Source organism: Microtus oregoni, unplaced genomic scaffold, assembly GCF_018167655.1.
Source record: "Microtus oregoni isolate MIOR12 unplaced genomic scaffold, Mior012 000015F_ref0000493, whole genome shotgun sequence".
NCBI classification, from domain to species: domain Eukaryota; kingdom Metazoa; phylum Chordata; class Mammalia; order Rodentia; family Cricetidae; genus Microtus; species Microtus oregoni.
In genome coordinates, this window is record NW_024543074.1 from 29,640,117 (window position 1) to 29,655,918 (window position 15,802).

A 15,802-nucleotide genomic window follows, 5' to 3' on the forward strand; every position below is an offset into this window, starting at 1 on the left:
AGCCCAACAGTAAAATTCCTAAAAAACAAACAAAATCACGAGGACAAAATATATATTCTAGGTGCAAACAGCCTACGGTGCACCAGTGGGTGATCTCAATTCCTGAGACTGAGATATGAAAATATGGCGAAGGTTGTTTGGGTCGGGGATCCGCTTCCCACCCTGCGCTGCCAGCACAAAGCCGAGAGACCTCTGCGTCTGCAGATCTTCTGGAAAGAACGAGTGGTGGCTGTCACCAGGGCTGCCGGCATCCCGGAGGTAGGAGGTCAGCCCAACAGAGGGGAAGTAACTATCTTGGTAAAACGGGCCTCCTACTGGCTAGACTGTTACAAAGGACAGCATCTTGGAAGGAGAATGGAATGTGAGCTGCTGGCCAGGGACAGAACAAGACTTTGGACCCTACAGTAGCAAACTGGGAAATGATGTCCTTTCCTATCCCAAAATAAGGCAGCTTCCTTGAGACGCAATAGCATTGGCTCATCAAAAAAGTAATGGCAGGGACCGGAGATTGCTGAGCAGTTAAGAGCGCATGGTGCCTCACAACCATCTGTAACATCTTAACTCCAGTTCTAGAGGATCTGGTAACTGCTTCTCGCCTCCACAGGCACCAGGCATGTATATATACATACAGACAGAACATCTCTACATATAAATCTTTTTTTTTTTTTTTTAAGTACCTGGAGGGACAGCCGTGGGTGCTGGGAACCGAACTCTTATATTTTTGGTTGTGAGCCTAGCCTTTAACGGCTGAGCCATCCCTCCAGGCCTACATATAAATCTTTTAAAAAGTAATAGTAAACACCCGGTAGTGGTGGTCTATGCCTTTAATTGCAGCACTTGGGAGACTTGAGGCAGGCCTATCTCTGAGTTCAAGGTCACCCTGGTCTACGGAGTGAGTTCCAGAACAGTCTAGGCTATATAGAGAAACAATCTTGAAACTCCCTCCGCCCCCCATGAAGGATGATTAGGTTTTAGGGTCTTTGTGTGTGTGTGTGTGTGTGTGTGTGTGTGTGAGAGAGAGAGAGAGAGAGAGAGAGGTAGGGAGAGAGAGAGAGAGAGAGAGAGAGAGAGATAGGGTTTCTCTGTTTAATAGTCTTGGCTATCCTGGAACTTGCTTTGTAGACCGACCAGGTTGGCCATGAACTTGGAGATCTGCCTGCCTCTGCCTCCCGAGTCCTGGGATTAAAGACACGTGCCAGTACACTTGGCTTGCAGAATCATTGATTCATCCAGCTTTTCAAAACCTTCCATGAGCTACTTTCTTTTAGGCCTTGAGAACATAGCAAGCAGTACACAGGTACTCTGCCTGGATCCCATGTTCTTCTCTGGTGGACCAGTGACCTCAAGCCAACTTTTGTTTTGCTCCAGAGACCTGTTGTTTCCGTGGTGACCAACCACTTCCTGGAATGCACTGACCTGTGCCAAGAATACAACATGATTTCATATTCTTGAGGTGTACACGAGGCAGACTCAGGCCAAGACCCAGCCAATTCTGACCTACATTTAAAGTGTTTCAAGCAGTAGAGCTCAATAAATATCAGTAAAAAAATGTATAAAAAAAGTGTTTCAAGCAGACCACACAATTCTTCCTGCATGTCAGGAGGTTGGGAGCTGCTGAATGCGGGGACTGGGAAGCGAGCTCAGGTCCTCTGCAGGAGCAGTACATACATGCTCTTAACCGCTGAGCCCTCTCTCCAGCCTCCAGTGAGGCTTTCTGTTTTCTAAGGTTTTGCCTGCCTGCATGTAAGTGCACTATGTGCCCAGAGGCCAGAGGATGGCATCAGGGTCCCTTAGAAACTGGACTTCAGACAGTTGTGAGCTGTCATGTGCTGCTGGGAACTGAAGCTGGGTCCTCTGCAAAGGGCAACAAATGTTCTTAAGTGCTAAGCCATTTCTCTAACTCTTTACAAGGGTGCTGGGGATTTGAACTCAGGTCCAAAAGCTTTCATTGCAAGCATTTTACTTGTAACTGTGCCCCAGCCTCAGGGTTTTCAGTATGTCTTCTCTTTTGGGTTTTTTTTTTGTTGTTGTTGTTTCATTTTCTTTTTTCGAGACAGGATTTCCTGACTGTCCTGGGACTCACTATGTAGACCAAGCCGGCCTCAAACTCACAGAGATCTGCTTGTCTCTGCTTCCCAAGTGATTAAAGGTGTGTGCCACCACTGGCCGGCCCTCAGTATGTTTTCTTGGGCAACACTCTAGTGAATTCAGTTCCTAGTAAGTCAGCTTTCCTAAGTGACCTGTGGAGGTGGGGCAGGCACAGAGCATGGGTGAAGAGCTTCTTAAGTGTTTTCACACCCTCCTCTCTCATCACCATTTTGGGCTTAGGCTCTTCCTGACTTGAAGTGTCACTCCATAGCTTTCAAATCAGCCACCTTCCTCATACACTAAGAACTCCTTGAAAAAAAAATAGAAAGCCCAACCAACCAAAAAACTGCTCACCACACCTTTCCTTCACTCAACAGCCTACACCTCAGGTTTACATTCTCTCAGCAGGCTGAGGATTCTCTTCACCTGCACCCCCATAGCTATTGGCACCGAGTACAGGTGTTCAAGCCCTGGTCGAAGACATAGCTTACAAGAACGTGGTAGTGCAGCCACATCCACACTTGACAATTCTCTTCCTGACTCTTTCACCGCCTATCCTGTGACTAGAGAGAAGCTACTGGGGCGTTTTCTTACAGAAACAGAAAAGAGCCAGGCATTATAGATCTTTGAGGCCAGGCTGGTCTGCATAGTGAGACCCTGTCTCAAATTGGGGAAACGTTAGCATTCCTCACAACCAGGTCTTGACCAAAGCGTTTAACATCCAGCTTATTACTGAGGTCTAGATATGGCCTCACCTCCATTCTGGAGCCTGTTTATTCTAGCGTAGGTCCGGACTGTGTTCTTGTGCTAACCCCCTGACCCCAACCTTATTTTTGATTTTTCAAGACAGTGTTTTCTGTGTAACAGCTCCAGATGTGCTGTAGACCAGGCTGACCATGAACTGAGACCTGCCTGCCTCCCCAGTGCTGGGATTAAAGGGGTGGCAACCATGCCTGAGCAAGGCTGCCAGCTTTCAAATGCAGGTAATTTGCTCCTGAGCAGCAACCACCTCACTAATGGATCCTGCCAATCTGCTGCAAGCCAGCCTATGGGAGTGTGCTGTTCCAGTCGTGACCACTCAAGGCTCCCAACAACCCCTCCGAAACACCTCCTCCAATAGCGAACGCAGGACACTCCCACCTACTTCGATTTGTGGGGGGGGGGAGGCGCACACGACATATGACCCAGGCTAGCCTCAAAAATCCTTTTTTTTTTTTTTTTTTTTTTTTCGAGACAGGGTTTCTCTGTGGTTTTGGAGCCTGTCCTGGAACTCACTCTGTAGACCAGGCTGGCCTCGAACTCACAGAGATCCGCCTGACTCTGTCTCCCGAGTGCTGGGATTATAGGCGTGTGCCACCACCGCCCGGCTCTCAAAAATCCTTTTGCCCCCAGCTCAGCTTCAATTTCTGATGCACCCACTACTGCTTGCTATCTAAGCATTATTTCATATTTCAAGTCAAAGGTTTGCTAGGTCTTCACCTCACAGCACTGATCCAACACTACAGGAAAAAGATAAAATTCTCACTATAGTTAAGTAACAGTCACTTAAGTTCTATTCTGTGAGACAATTACAAGTGTTTTTCCAAGTCTGGGGAGGTAGAGTAGCTGCTAAGAGCACCAGCTGCTCCTCCAGAAGCAACTAAGCTCAGTTCTAGGAACCTACAATTTGGTTCTAGGGGATCTGATGCCCTCTTCTGGCCACTGCAGGTATGTGGTGCAGATACATGCAGAGATAAAATAGCCATAGGCGTAAATCTTGCTTTTTTTCTTAAATATTTAACTCATTTTTATTTTATGTGCATTGGTGTTTTGCCTGCACGTATACATGTCTGTGTGAGGACATCATACAACTGGAGTTAACAGTTGTAAGCTGCCATGCGGGTGCTGGGAATTGAACCTGGGTCCCTGAAGAAGAGCAGCCAGGGCTCTTAACCACTGAGCCATCTCACCAGCCCCTCTTGCTTTTTTTCCCAGTGAATTTTAAGTAGTTTGTAGTTAGGCCCTATGAGAGAGGGTACCCACCTCCAAGCTTCTGGGACTCCCATGATGAGAGAACTGACTCTTAGATCCAACCCGAGATGTTGAGGCATGCTATTAAATACAAAAGCAAAACAAACACCCCCAGGAAGGACCAACCCTAGTTCCTCGATTTGTCAGGGGTCAGGCTATGCAAAGGGGGGGCCTTTCCTTTCCAGACCCAAAGACTGACAGTGCAGCGGAATGAACCATGGAAAACAAGGTCCCTTTCAAAGCACCACACAAGACAGGACTACTCAAGCAGTCTTTAATGAAAACTGTATGAGACGCCCCTACTCCTGCATCTTCTCAATCGTTTCTTCCTTGTATTTGCCCTTCTCCTTTCCTACTTGTCGAGACTTGGCTTTCCTTTCCAGGATCTTCTTTCGGTCTTTGTCCAGCTTTAGCCTGGTGATCACCACCTGCAGAAAACAAACAGCCTCAGACTTTAAGCAACCACCGGGGCCCAACTAGAGGTTACACATCATTTCTGTTCTCTAAACCCAGAGTGGTGCAAAGTCCTACAAATCATCATTACAGAGCTGAGGCAAATGGCTGGAACTACCAGCGTACACATCCAGTCCAAGACGGGAGAGAAGCCAAAGCCAACTCCATCACAGGGTGGACACGAGGGACAAAAAGACCAAGAACTGGACACTGCATTTGTAACTTTGAAAACTGAGCTGGTGGGAGGTAAAAAAATGGAGTATGTTACAGATAAGAATGTTCTTGCTGTTAAGAGACACCTCACCAAGACCATGTGTCTTTGATCTCCATGGACATACACGTGACAGAGACATACACAGGAGCAAAACACATAAGAAAAAGGAGGTGTGTCACAATACTGCACTGTACTACGTGGTGGGGAAGGGAGAATGTGGTGTCACTCGTTTGAAAATCACATCTTTAGCACTAACACATAAGCCCCAAAACTCAGCATTAAGTGGTCATTGTGTACATTACCTATTGAAAACCCAATTACAAATTTGGGATAACTGACATGAAAGTCTAGGACAATATCTGTTATGGGACACTCTATTCTGGCTTAGAAATTACTCATTTGTGGGATTACCACTCCAGCTTTAGGTTGCTTTCCAACAGTAGTGGCTCAGTTCTACTGACCACGCTGAAGCTTTACCCATGTCATACTCACCCCATTGCTCACTGTAAGAACACTGACCTCAGATGGTCTCAGTGATTCCAGACTAAAAAGGCAGGGACCACTCCTAGGGAGCCTCATAAACAAATCCTTAGTGCTGCAGTTTCCCCCCAGTACCCACCTTGCTGGGGTGGATGCCCACGTGGACAGTTGTGCCATTAGCCTTTTCCCGCTGCACCCGTTCAATGTAGATGACGTATTTCTTCCTGTACACTTGGACCACTTTGCCAATCTGCTGGCCTTTGTAGTGTCCCCGGACAACCTGAATGCAAATTAAAAAACACACGATAAAGGGCACGGGTTTAACAGCGTAAACTAGAACATATGAACCATTTCCTCACCCCTTTCCCCGCGTTGCTTTTTGTTGCCTGTCCTGAAACTCCCTCTGTAGACCAAGCTGGCCTTTAGTCCACAAAGACCCACCTTTCTCTGCCTCCCAAATGCTGGGATTAAAGGCATGCACCACTGCTGCCTGGCTCCCTTTGAGATAGTTTCTCTTTGTAATAGACCTGTCTTGGAGCTCATTCTGTAGAGAAGGCTGGCCTCAAACTCACAAAGATCTGCCTGACTGCCTCCTAGGTGCTGGGGTTAAAGCTGTGCCCCTCCACGCCTAGCTGCACTGTTCACCCATTTTGTTTTGTTTTTTTGAGACAGGGTTTCTCTACAGCTTTGGAGTCTGTCCTGGAACTAGTTCTTGTAGACCAGGCTGGCCTTGAACTCAGAGATCTACCTGCCTCTGACTACTGAGTGCTGAGTGCTGGACTTAAAGGCCCACCACCGCCCAGCCTGCACTGCTCACTTTTAGCAGGTCCTCATTTTTCCTTTTTGAGGCAGCCCGATTTCAGGAAGGCTCCAAAGTCATAGAGAAACCCTTTCTCAATAAACCAAAAAGCGTGTTTTAGAGACTGACAGATTTACCAATCACTGGTTGCAAATGATACCTACAGAAAATTTCACCCAACCTGAACTATCCATTTACCAGAGAACCAATAGACCCTCTCACACAGATTAGGACATTAGCAGGCAGAACAGTCCCAATAAGAGTTGAGGTGGGGACCAAAAAAAACCCACACTGCCTTTTAGTTATTTCAGTGAAGCAAAGCAACTCTTCCAAACATCGAGTACAGGTACGATGAAATGAAAGACAGTGAATCTACTGGAGAATTATTCTTGTGGCCTTCTATTTGGGCACTGAAGAGACAGTGGAGGGCTAGTAAGGAGGATTATGGAACCCCCCCCCCCATCAGTAACTGTAAAGCCCCATTAAAGTTCATCAGGGAGGGGTGCATACCTGAACTTCGTCATCCTTTCGAATGGGCATTGAGCGAACATTGTACTTCTGTCTCAGCTCTTTGGAAAGTGGGGAAGACATGATCTTCCTCCGAATGTGAGAAGGTGCATTGAAATGCCGTTTGCGGTTCTTGCTCCGGTCAGAAGTCACAAAAGGATTGAACTTCATTTTGGCTTTAAAAAAATAAATAAAAATGACCCCAACGATCCACTAATGCCTCAAGTCTCAACCGGTTCCCAAACAGCAGCAATTTCATCTCGAAAGCACAGAACACCCACTGAAGATGCCACGTTCGGTCACTCCATCAGACCTCGTCATCTCCAAGTTGGCTTTACAAGACTTTTTACCCTCACATTTACGGACTCGAGCGTGACTGTTTACTTTATTTTGCCCCTCCAAAGCCAACACCGGGCTCCCCACTTGAGCCTGCAAACTAGGGCGGCCCTCGCATTGCCGAACCCCTCCGACTGGCCGGAGGGCTAACGAGCGATGATCCCGGACTATTTAATCAACGGCATCGCCACTGCCCCCCGTCCCGCCATGGCCCTGGCTAATGTCGGGCCAGCAGGACAGTCTCGGGGCCCCGGGACAGAGAGCATCGCGGCCTCGGCACGGATGGCTGCGGATTGCCCGCCACAACCTGCCTAACACTCACCGGCTGCGATCCAGCGATGGCCGCAAGAGGAAAGAGGTCTATACGCGACTTCCGGTTCTGTAAGTTGACGAGAGATCCCGCGAGAGTCTCGGAACGAGAAGGGAGAGGAGAAGAGAACGAGAAGAGCGAGAAGAGGAAGTTAGGAATGGCGGGTCAGTGCCACCCAGCGGCTGGGAGGGGAACTGCGAGGGGTTCTTCCTTGGAGGGGTGGGTGTGAGGCTCGAGGCTCCGCGGAAGGCAGTGGCCCCGAACGACCCCAGTCTTCCATTCCTGGGCGCCGGGAGCCCCCCTAACCGGGAAAGCGCAAGTCCTATTTTGCCGCCAAATGGTTCTGGGACCTTGGCCAACCGGTTACCTAGGTGACGGGAGGTCGTCCTTATAATTAGCTCCAGCCGGCCGTCCCCATAGCTGGGTAGGTTCTGACTGCCCTGGGTCTTTCTCCGAGATTGCGATCGGCCCCCATCTGGAAGGTTCGCTGGTGATGCCGAGGTTCAGCTCACGCTTAAGGAAACAGACACGGGGAGGACTGCCAGTGCAGACTAGTGTACTTTAAAACTACAACTACCAAACACTTCCGCCAGCTCCCAGTTCCAGAGCTGATGGAGGCAGGGCAAGGGGGTCCACTTCCCTGCAAATGGATTCATCGGTTTCTGTTGAATGAATAATACAGGTGTCATCCTGACAGGAGACACATATTTCGTAAGACACGGGAGCTTACTGAATTTTAGGCACACTCTTCCACGCCCTTTACATTACTAACGACTTTATGCTGATGCGGGTGTATTGTCCTCCGTACACAGATGCGGTAACTGAGCCATAGAGCAATGGGAGGACACACAGAACCTAGGACTTACAGCAGAACCCATGAGGCTGTCTTTCTAGGCCTCCTGGAAACTATATGGCTCCGTTTGTAGGAACCTTCCGTCAAGCTGAAGAGAGAGAAACCACACCTTTGAGGGTTCAAAGTTGAGTCATGTATTTTCATGATTTTAAAATAGTTGTGCTATTAAATATTCTGCGAAGGAAGGAGCTCCAATTTTATATGTAATTGAAAAATTGGAAGCTGAGTGTGATGGCACACACCTTTAATCCGAGCACTCAGTGGACAGAGGCAGGCAGATCTCTGAGTTTGAGGCCACCCTGGTCTTCAAAGTGAATTTCAGGATAGTAAGGGCTACACGGTAAACCCTGTCTCAGAAAGAAAAAAAAAAAGGAGAGAAAGGAAGAAAAGAAAAGAAAAAAATATAAACTGAACAAAATCCCTGGCAGTTAATCTCAGAGGCAAGCAGATCTCAGAAAATTCAAAGCCAGCCTGGTCTACAGAGTGAGTTCCAGGACAGCCAGGGCTATACTGAGATGAGAAATCCTGTTCTCAAAAACAAACAAACAAGCCGGGTGGTGGTGGCACACGCCTTTAATCCCAGCACTCGGAAGGCAGAGGCAGGCAGATCCCTGTGAGTTCGAGACCAGCCTGGTCTACAGAGCTAGTTCCAGGACAGGCTCCAAAGCCACAGAGAAACCCTGTCTCGAAAAACCAAAATAAATAAATAATAAAAATTTAAAAATTGAACAAAACCGCCGGGCAGTGGTGGCGCACGCCTTTAATCCCAGTACTCCGGGAGGCAGAGACAGGTGGATCTCTGTGAGTTCGAGGCCAGCCTGGTCTACAAGAGCTAGTTCCAGGACAGGAACCAAAAGCTACGGAGAAACCCTGTCTCGAAAATCCAAAAAAAAAAAAAAAAATTGAACAAAACCAGCAATTCTATTCAACAAAAGCTTACGGAGCCCCCTTCATGGGCTAACCTTGAACAATGGAGTGACAAGATAATTCCAGATTTGTTCTTGCAGAAATCCTGATTCAAGAGGGCAGATAGACATGGGAAGCAGCAAGTTCAGGATCACAGGGAACTTGAGCCAGCTGCCCTTAGCTCTGGGGTCAGGGAGACTTCCGAGGTGAGGTCAGCCTTGACAGAGTTTTGGAGAATGTTAAACGCTCCACGAGGCAGTAGGATAGCTTGAAGGCGAGGAGGTGAGAGGCAGATGACATTTTTGCAGGAACTAGGTTCTGTGGCTAAAGAGAGAGGTATTTATTTAGAGGGAAGTCCAGGGGTTCTAGGGCCTGAGGGAGCCACCGCAGCTCCCGCCCTTCGGGGAGTCCCTTCCTCCTTTTCAGACTCACTAACTTGCTTTCAGGAAGAGCATTTTAGTTTCCTTAACAATCAACCCCTCTTCCCCGAAACTCCCTCGTCGTCTTCCTCTCCTCTTCCCCAGCTCCCATCACTCTCTGCGGACGCCCCGCCCTCCTTACTTCCTCAGTCAGCGGGTTCTGATTCACCACAACGATCCCTTGAGCTCAGGCTTTGGACTCCAGGGACACTGTCTTCAGCGGGAAGCCTGTTGTGCAAATTGTACAGAGGCAAATTGTCAGGAGCCAAGTTATAGTCTGCTTATCGCAGTGCCTGCTGGGTGTCCTGGCTCCACTTTCTTTCCGTCTTCTCTGCCTTCTTACCTGACTCGAAAAAGATCCTTTAAATTGATGGCTCTGGGATCATTTTGAAGCAGGTCTTTGTAAAGTTGAGACTCATCGAAGCAGGGATTTCACACCTAAATGGAACTATACATATTTTTCTAGACACCAAGGCATCATAGTCATTCATGTATGCATGCATTCAATTATGCATCACACAAATTTTATTCTGTTTTTTTTTATTATTATTTGTTTTATGAAACAGAGGTTCTCCATGTAGCCTTGGCTGTCCGGAAACTCACTCTGTAGACCACAGGCTGACCTTGAACTCAAAGATTCACCTGCCTCTGAGCCAGAATACAGGGATTAAAGGTGTGCACCACTACCACCTGGTCACTTTTTAAAATTTTAATTAATTAATTAGGTTTTTTTTTTTTGAGACAGGGTTTCTCTGTGTAAGAGCCCTGGATGTCCTGGAACTCACTCTGTAGACCAGGCTGGCTTCAAACTCACAGAGATCCACCTGCCTCTGCCTCCTGAGTGCTGGGATTAAAGATATGCGCCTCCACTGCCCAGCACAACTTTTACTTTTTATGGAGCTCTTCTCTTTTAGGTATATGCATACTATTTACTAAGTTCTGTGAGCTCTAGCCTCCTCTGAAGGAGCACTTTGCCCAAGAGAAGACATAAGGCAACAAAAAAAAAAAAAACCTTACCACAATGGCCCCAGGAAGAAGATGGGATGCTGTGTGTGTAGGAACCATAGCAACAGTCAATTCACCTGAGGTAAGGGGCAAGAAAGACTCTGTGGTCACCTTTTTATTGTTTCTGGAAAGTCAAGCAGGGGAAGTAAGTTCTAGTGTCTTCATCTGTCACCTGTCTGTCAAATTTTATTTTTCTGTGCTGTAACCAACTACCTTTCCCAAGATAGTTACTTAAGTGATACAGTTTTAGGACAGTAAGGGAAAGAAAGGGAAAGGGGAGTCAAAGCAAACACATTGAAGCCGGGTGGTGGTCATGCACGCCTTCAATCTCATCTCTTGGGAGACAGAGGCAGGTGGATCTCTGTGAGTTTGAGGCCAGACTGGTCTCCAGAGCAAGTTCCATGATAGCTGGGGTTACACAAAGAAACACTGTCTCAAAAACCAAAACAAACTAACAACAACAACAAAAAAAATCAAATATATTGAATGATGGGACCCAAAGAAATCCATAAGAATTTAGGAACAGCAGCGAGATGAAACGGTTTTTGTACCTCTTGGTGCCTGTTACTCATAACATGTCGTGTATCTAAACCAGACAAAGCAGCCCTACAGAGTCAGTACCTGACACTTCTTTGGTTTATTTGTTTTGCGTAACAGGTTTTCTCTGTAGCTTTGGAGCCTGTCCTGGGACTCGCTCTGTAGACCAGGCTGGCCTGGAACTCACTGAGATCCACCTGCCTCTGCCTCCCGAGTGCCTGGATTAAAGGTGTGCACCATCACTGCCTGGCTCACCTGACACTCTTAAACCATAGAACCAGTGCTTTGGCAATTCTCTAATGTTCTTTTTAAGGTTATTTGTAATTCTACATATTATTTATTTTCCGTGTATAGGTGTTTTACCTGTACACATGTTTATTCGACACGTGCATGCCTGGTGCCCGTGGAGACCAGAAGAGGGCTTCAGGTGCCCTGGGACTGCAGTTCTAGATGTTTGTGAGCCACCTCGTGGATGCTAGGAGTTGAGTCTAGGTCTTCTAGAAGAGGAGCCAGTGCTCTTAACTGCTGTGCCATCTCTGCAGCTCCATTTAAAATGTTATTACTATATGTGTCTGAGTGTTTTGCCTGCATGTATGTGAAAATGCCACATTGAATGTGTAGTACCCATGGAGGCCAGAAGAGGGCATCGGGTCCCTTGGAACCACCCTATGGGTGCTGGGATCCATCCCATGTATTCTGGAAGAACAGTAAGAGCCTTTTCTCTAGGCCTCAGATATTCTTGAGATGGTCTCCTATTCTGGCAAGAGTAGTGTACACTAAAAACTATCTTTAGTGTTGATTATTTTTCAATTTTATTTAATTCATTTTTCTTTCTTTGTGGTGCTGGGAATTGAACTCAGGGTCTATCTCCTACTAAGCACTTTCTCTACCACTGAGCTGTCCTCCCAGCCCTCTCTTCAGGTTTTGAATAAACATTTACTCATTTACTTGACTTAAATGTCCAAAACCATAAAGACAAAGTGAGGTCTTCCATCATCCCATCAGTTTCTCATTCCTTTCCACAGTTAATCATAGTTATGAGTTGTTTCTCATTTTTCTCCTTTCCCCAGGTAGTGCACATATGAACAAGTAGGAATATATTTATTTATTCTCCTTTCTACATAAATCATAATGCACAGGACGGAGTATCCTGTGCCTGGCTCACCTCTTCAGGACCCTCGGCCCTGGCCCTCGAGGTTAGTAGCAGGTGTCTGTTGAGTATCACTCGGGGTTTCTAACCTTTGTTACTGCAAATACAACCTTTGTGTGAATGCCACCGCACAGCTAGACAGCAGGACCAAGAAGGCACATTTCTAGACACAAATTGCTGGGCCAAAGTGGAAACTTTGAGTGATATGTGTCAGATTCCACTTGATAAGGCTTTATAAATATGTATAAATATGTATCCCCACCAACAGTTCACCTGCGGGTGCCACCCCAGCCTCACTGGCACAGCAGGATTTGGTAGGACTAGTAAGATAAGTGGTAAACAGAGGCCAGTGGGTTTGGTTTCCATTTTTCCCCAGTGAGATCTGTATATCAGTCTAGAGACTCACCTCAGGAGTCTACACGTGTTGCTAGGTCTCGGACTCTGAGAAAATATATACTTTTATTTGAAAAATAGCTTTAGACATTGTTTTGAAAATGAAAGAAGCAGCCTCTACAAGTTGTAGCCGAACAGTACGAAAACATCATGGGAAGTCTGGGAAAGACTCAGGACCACGACAGACTTAGAAAGGCCCCTGGCACTGATCAAGCGGCCTGCCCGAGGGGGACACCGACTCAGAGTCTGCAAAGTCATGTGCCTTTTGTTTCTGTAATAAATATTGCCCACCCCCCACAGCCTACCTGCTCCCTCCACATACACGCAGCCCCTGTGTTCTCTACTCTTAGGCGTATAAAGCAGCTGGCGAGTTCTTTAAAACAGCCCGCTTTGTTGCGAATGTCCCCTGTAGGGCGAGCCTCTTCCTTGAGGGTCCCCAGATGTCAGCCATGCAGACAGCTGAGAACTAGCTAAGAGGCTCAGCGTTATTTCTTTTCGTGCAGACAGTAAACCTCTCTGGAGAAGGGGATGAGTGGCAGATGGGCTTGGGTACTGGTACGCCCTGGATGCCAGACCCCTCCTCCCAGTTGCTGGAGGTCCCTGTTGTTTTCAGTCACAAGGGACTGGCGTCCTTGAGGACTTTCAGAGGCTTCATCGGTGAGGTGCCCAGCCACTCCGTTGTGCAGCACCCGGCTCTCAGCATTTGTTGAGACAGCAGTGTCACCGACAAGCACAGCTGTTTTCTTCCCCACCCTTCCTCGCCCAGCTCAGCCCTCGAGAATCCACCTGGGAAACTGGCCCAGCTGGTGCGGCCTCTAATGAGTGGTTGGGTCATGAGGAGGTGGACTTGGCAGGGAGGAAGGTGGAAGCCCCCAGGGGTTAATTTGCTCACATAGCTCTCAGCTGACTCAAAGTCTCACCTGTAAGGCGTCCCCTCCACCCCTTGTCTTTTGATTTTACCCTTGAGAATCCCAAGACTCAAAATCGGGCCTGCTTCCTGGGCCTGGAGGTTTGCAGAAACGGCCTCTGTGGCCATTCTGCCGTGGCCTCTCTCGCGCTGTTCCCTGTTGTTATCTTGACTATCCAGAAGACCCTTTTCCTCTCCCTCCCCATCCTGGGCTACAGCCTTTGAGACCCTCTCCTCCCCCAAAGGAGACTTTTCAAGATGGTGGGTGGGAGACAAGAAGACTTAGCAGAGGAAGGCTTGAGGGGCCTAACTGGGGCTAAGATGCCGGGAAACTGAGGTGGGGACCCTGTCTGAACTTCTGTTTGTTCCTGAGGGCCAAGTAGAGAATCCTCTGTGGGTGGGAATTCTGGCCTGGAAGAGGCCTTCATTGGGCGCCACTTGGCAGCACACAGACTTCCTTGTGCCTAGAAAGCCTACCTGGCTTCAGGTCTTCAGGTTGGTTACTTGGCAGGTAAAGTTTGTGACCCTGTAGGAGGGCAGTGGCCACTCACCTTCCCACTTAGTTCCAGCCTAGAGAAGGGGCGTTTGTTGGGGATTCTCATGAGGCCACACCTGGGGAGTCAGTTGCTCGGTTCAGTGCTAACCTAAGAGGTTCTCTGCCCCAGTCTCTCCTCACGCCAAAGGACAAGGGTTGGAAAGGGTGGAGACAAAGCCCTTAAACTTTCAATTTAGCCCCACCCAGTCTGAGCCTAGGACCTCCCTTTGGAGCTAGCTTGTACCAGATGGGCACCGGGACCCTCCACCCTCTCCTTAGCCACGGCCTGTGCAGCACGGAGCCCAGCTTCGATGCTGGGCCTTGCTCCCCCGGCCTCTGCATGCTGCCCCTCATGCCTGCTTTCTCACCAGGAGTACCCAGGGCAGGATGGCAGCTACCACAGCCACCACGGCAATGAGGGTGATGAGCAGAAGGGCCCGCGAGCGGCAGCAGAAGGAGCGGGTGGCACTGGGAGCTGGGGAGGCCTCAGAGATCTCAGCCAGGCTGCGACGGGGCAGCACACTGTCTTGTTCACCCAGTGGCATCCCATGGCGACTGATGATGAAGACCTGTGACTCCCGGGGTAGGGTGGGCAGCAGGTCCAAGGGAAGCTGAGTCCCCTGGCTTGAAGATTGTCTCCAGACCTGCTGGGAGACAGCCAGGGGGTTTGTGTGGCCCCCACGGTCTGGTGAAGGCACAGGGGGCAGGCCCACCGGCACCGTCAGGGTCTGGGAGCTCTTATCCAGCATGGAGGGCCAGCGGGAGCTCTTCTTGCTGAGGAAGGTGACATAGCGGCAGATGGGACAGACAATAGTCCTCTGCACCTGTCCATCCACCCGGGTAGAGAGCAGGTACTTGACCAAGCAGTCGTGACAGAACACATGGCCGCAGCTCAGGGTCCGGCTGGCACCCTCTAGATCCCGGAACTTCTCGTAGCACACAGGGCACTCGCTGCCCGAGCTGTCCTTGCTCTCCCCTTCTGACATGGCCCCTCAGAGGTAGCAGGCCTTAGCTGGGGACAGGAGGACGAAGGGTCGTGAACATCTGGGAGTTGTTCCTCCTCCCCCACACCCCTTCCTGACTCCCACTCACGTCCTGACTCTACCTGTTCTTTCTGTTGCTTTCTCTTCTTTCTCCTACTCTTTCTTTTCTGGCTCTCCTCAGAGGCCTACCTGGATCACACTAAGACGTAGAGCCTAGGATCCATAGAGGGGTTGTGCAGGTCCTCCTGGGGCTGGCAGCAGGAAATAGGTAAGAGATCCTAACAGCACTAGGCTTGGGTAGGAAGTGTGTGGAGTGGGGTGAATACCTGAAGTACCCGATGTCTCACCACAGCTATGACAAGCCCTGTTGATGTCCTCACCTCTTCCTGATTCACAGCCTGACCTGGATCCCAGGGCAAACAGAGGCTAAGGAGATACAGACGCACAGGCAGCCTTAGGCAGTGTTTAGTTTGGGCCTACCCTGCATACTACAGACTTCAGATGTCCCTCTCATCAGGGTTTGGCTGATCTGTGGCTGACCTAGGATTCCATACCTTATCACCACTTCCACAACTCTGTTCTCGGTGGCTATCAAAACTATAAAGCAATAAAAAAAAAATAAAGCTCAGTACTTACACATGCAAATGCCTGCTGGGCCCTGAGTGGTCACACACCAGCCATGTTCAGTCATTCTTCAGATTCTCCTCCTGTGGTGACCAGAGGCGCCAGGATTCCGATTAACCTCAGTAAAAGCAGATTTTCATTCCTGGAGGGTGTGTCTGATAGTTCGGAAACAGCAAAATCACTGAGATCTGAGTCTGGTGGAAAATGAGTGGTCGGAGTCATAATATTGCTTGAAAGCGAAGCTATGGAGTCACTCTGAAGTTCGCAGTGGGTTTCAAACCAATCTGGGAGGG

The 15,802-nt window shown here is 48.7% G+C and overlaps 2 protein-coding genes across 2 annotated transcripts; both read right to left on the bottom strand.

Annotated features, from left to right (window-relative positions):
- Nucleotides 1–4,358: 4,358 nt before the first annotated feature.
- Nucleotides 4,359–7,284, bottom strand: Rpl26 (ribosomal protein L26). The gene is made up of 4 exons (XM_041664882.1): nt 7,210–7,284; nt 6,555–6,727; nt 5,385–5,525; nt 4,359–4,526 (listed from the first exon to the last, which is right to left on the bottom strand). The coding sequence occupies exons 2-4, from the start codon at nt 6,720–6,722 to the stop codon at nt 4,398–4,400; spliced, it is 438 nt and encodes a 145-aa protein (XP_041520816.1). The 5' UTR covers nt 6,723–6,727; nt 7,210–7,284; the 3' UTR covers nt 4,359–4,397.
- Nucleotides 7,285–14,252: 6,968 nt separating this feature from the next.
- On the bottom strand, nt 14,253–14,888 carry Rnf222 (ring finger protein 222). Its single transcript, XM_041664040.1, has one exon. The coding sequence runs from the start codon at nt 14,886–14,888 to the stop codon at nt 14,253–14,255; it is 636 nt and encodes a 211-aa protein (XP_041519974.1).
- Between the last annotated feature and the right edge of the window lie 914 nt (nt 14,889–15,802).

Coding starts and splice junctions, on each gene's coding strand:
- Rnf222 (XM_041664040.1), bottom strand. CDS start 14,888: ATGTCAGAAGGGGAGAGCAAGGACAGCTCGGGCAGCGAGTGCCCTGTG.
- Rpl26 (XM_041664882.1), bottom strand. CDS start 6,722: ATGAAGTTCAATCCTTTTGTGACTTCTGACCGGAGCAAGAACCGCAAA. Junction 5,526..6,554: donor GAAAGGATGACGAAGTTCAG/GTATGCACCCCT, acceptor ATTTGCATTCAG/GTTGTCCGGGGACACTACAA. Junction 4,527..5,384: donor TGGGCATCCACCCCAGCAAG/GTGGGTACTGGG, acceptor TGTTTTCTGCAG/GTGGTGATCACCAGGCTAAA.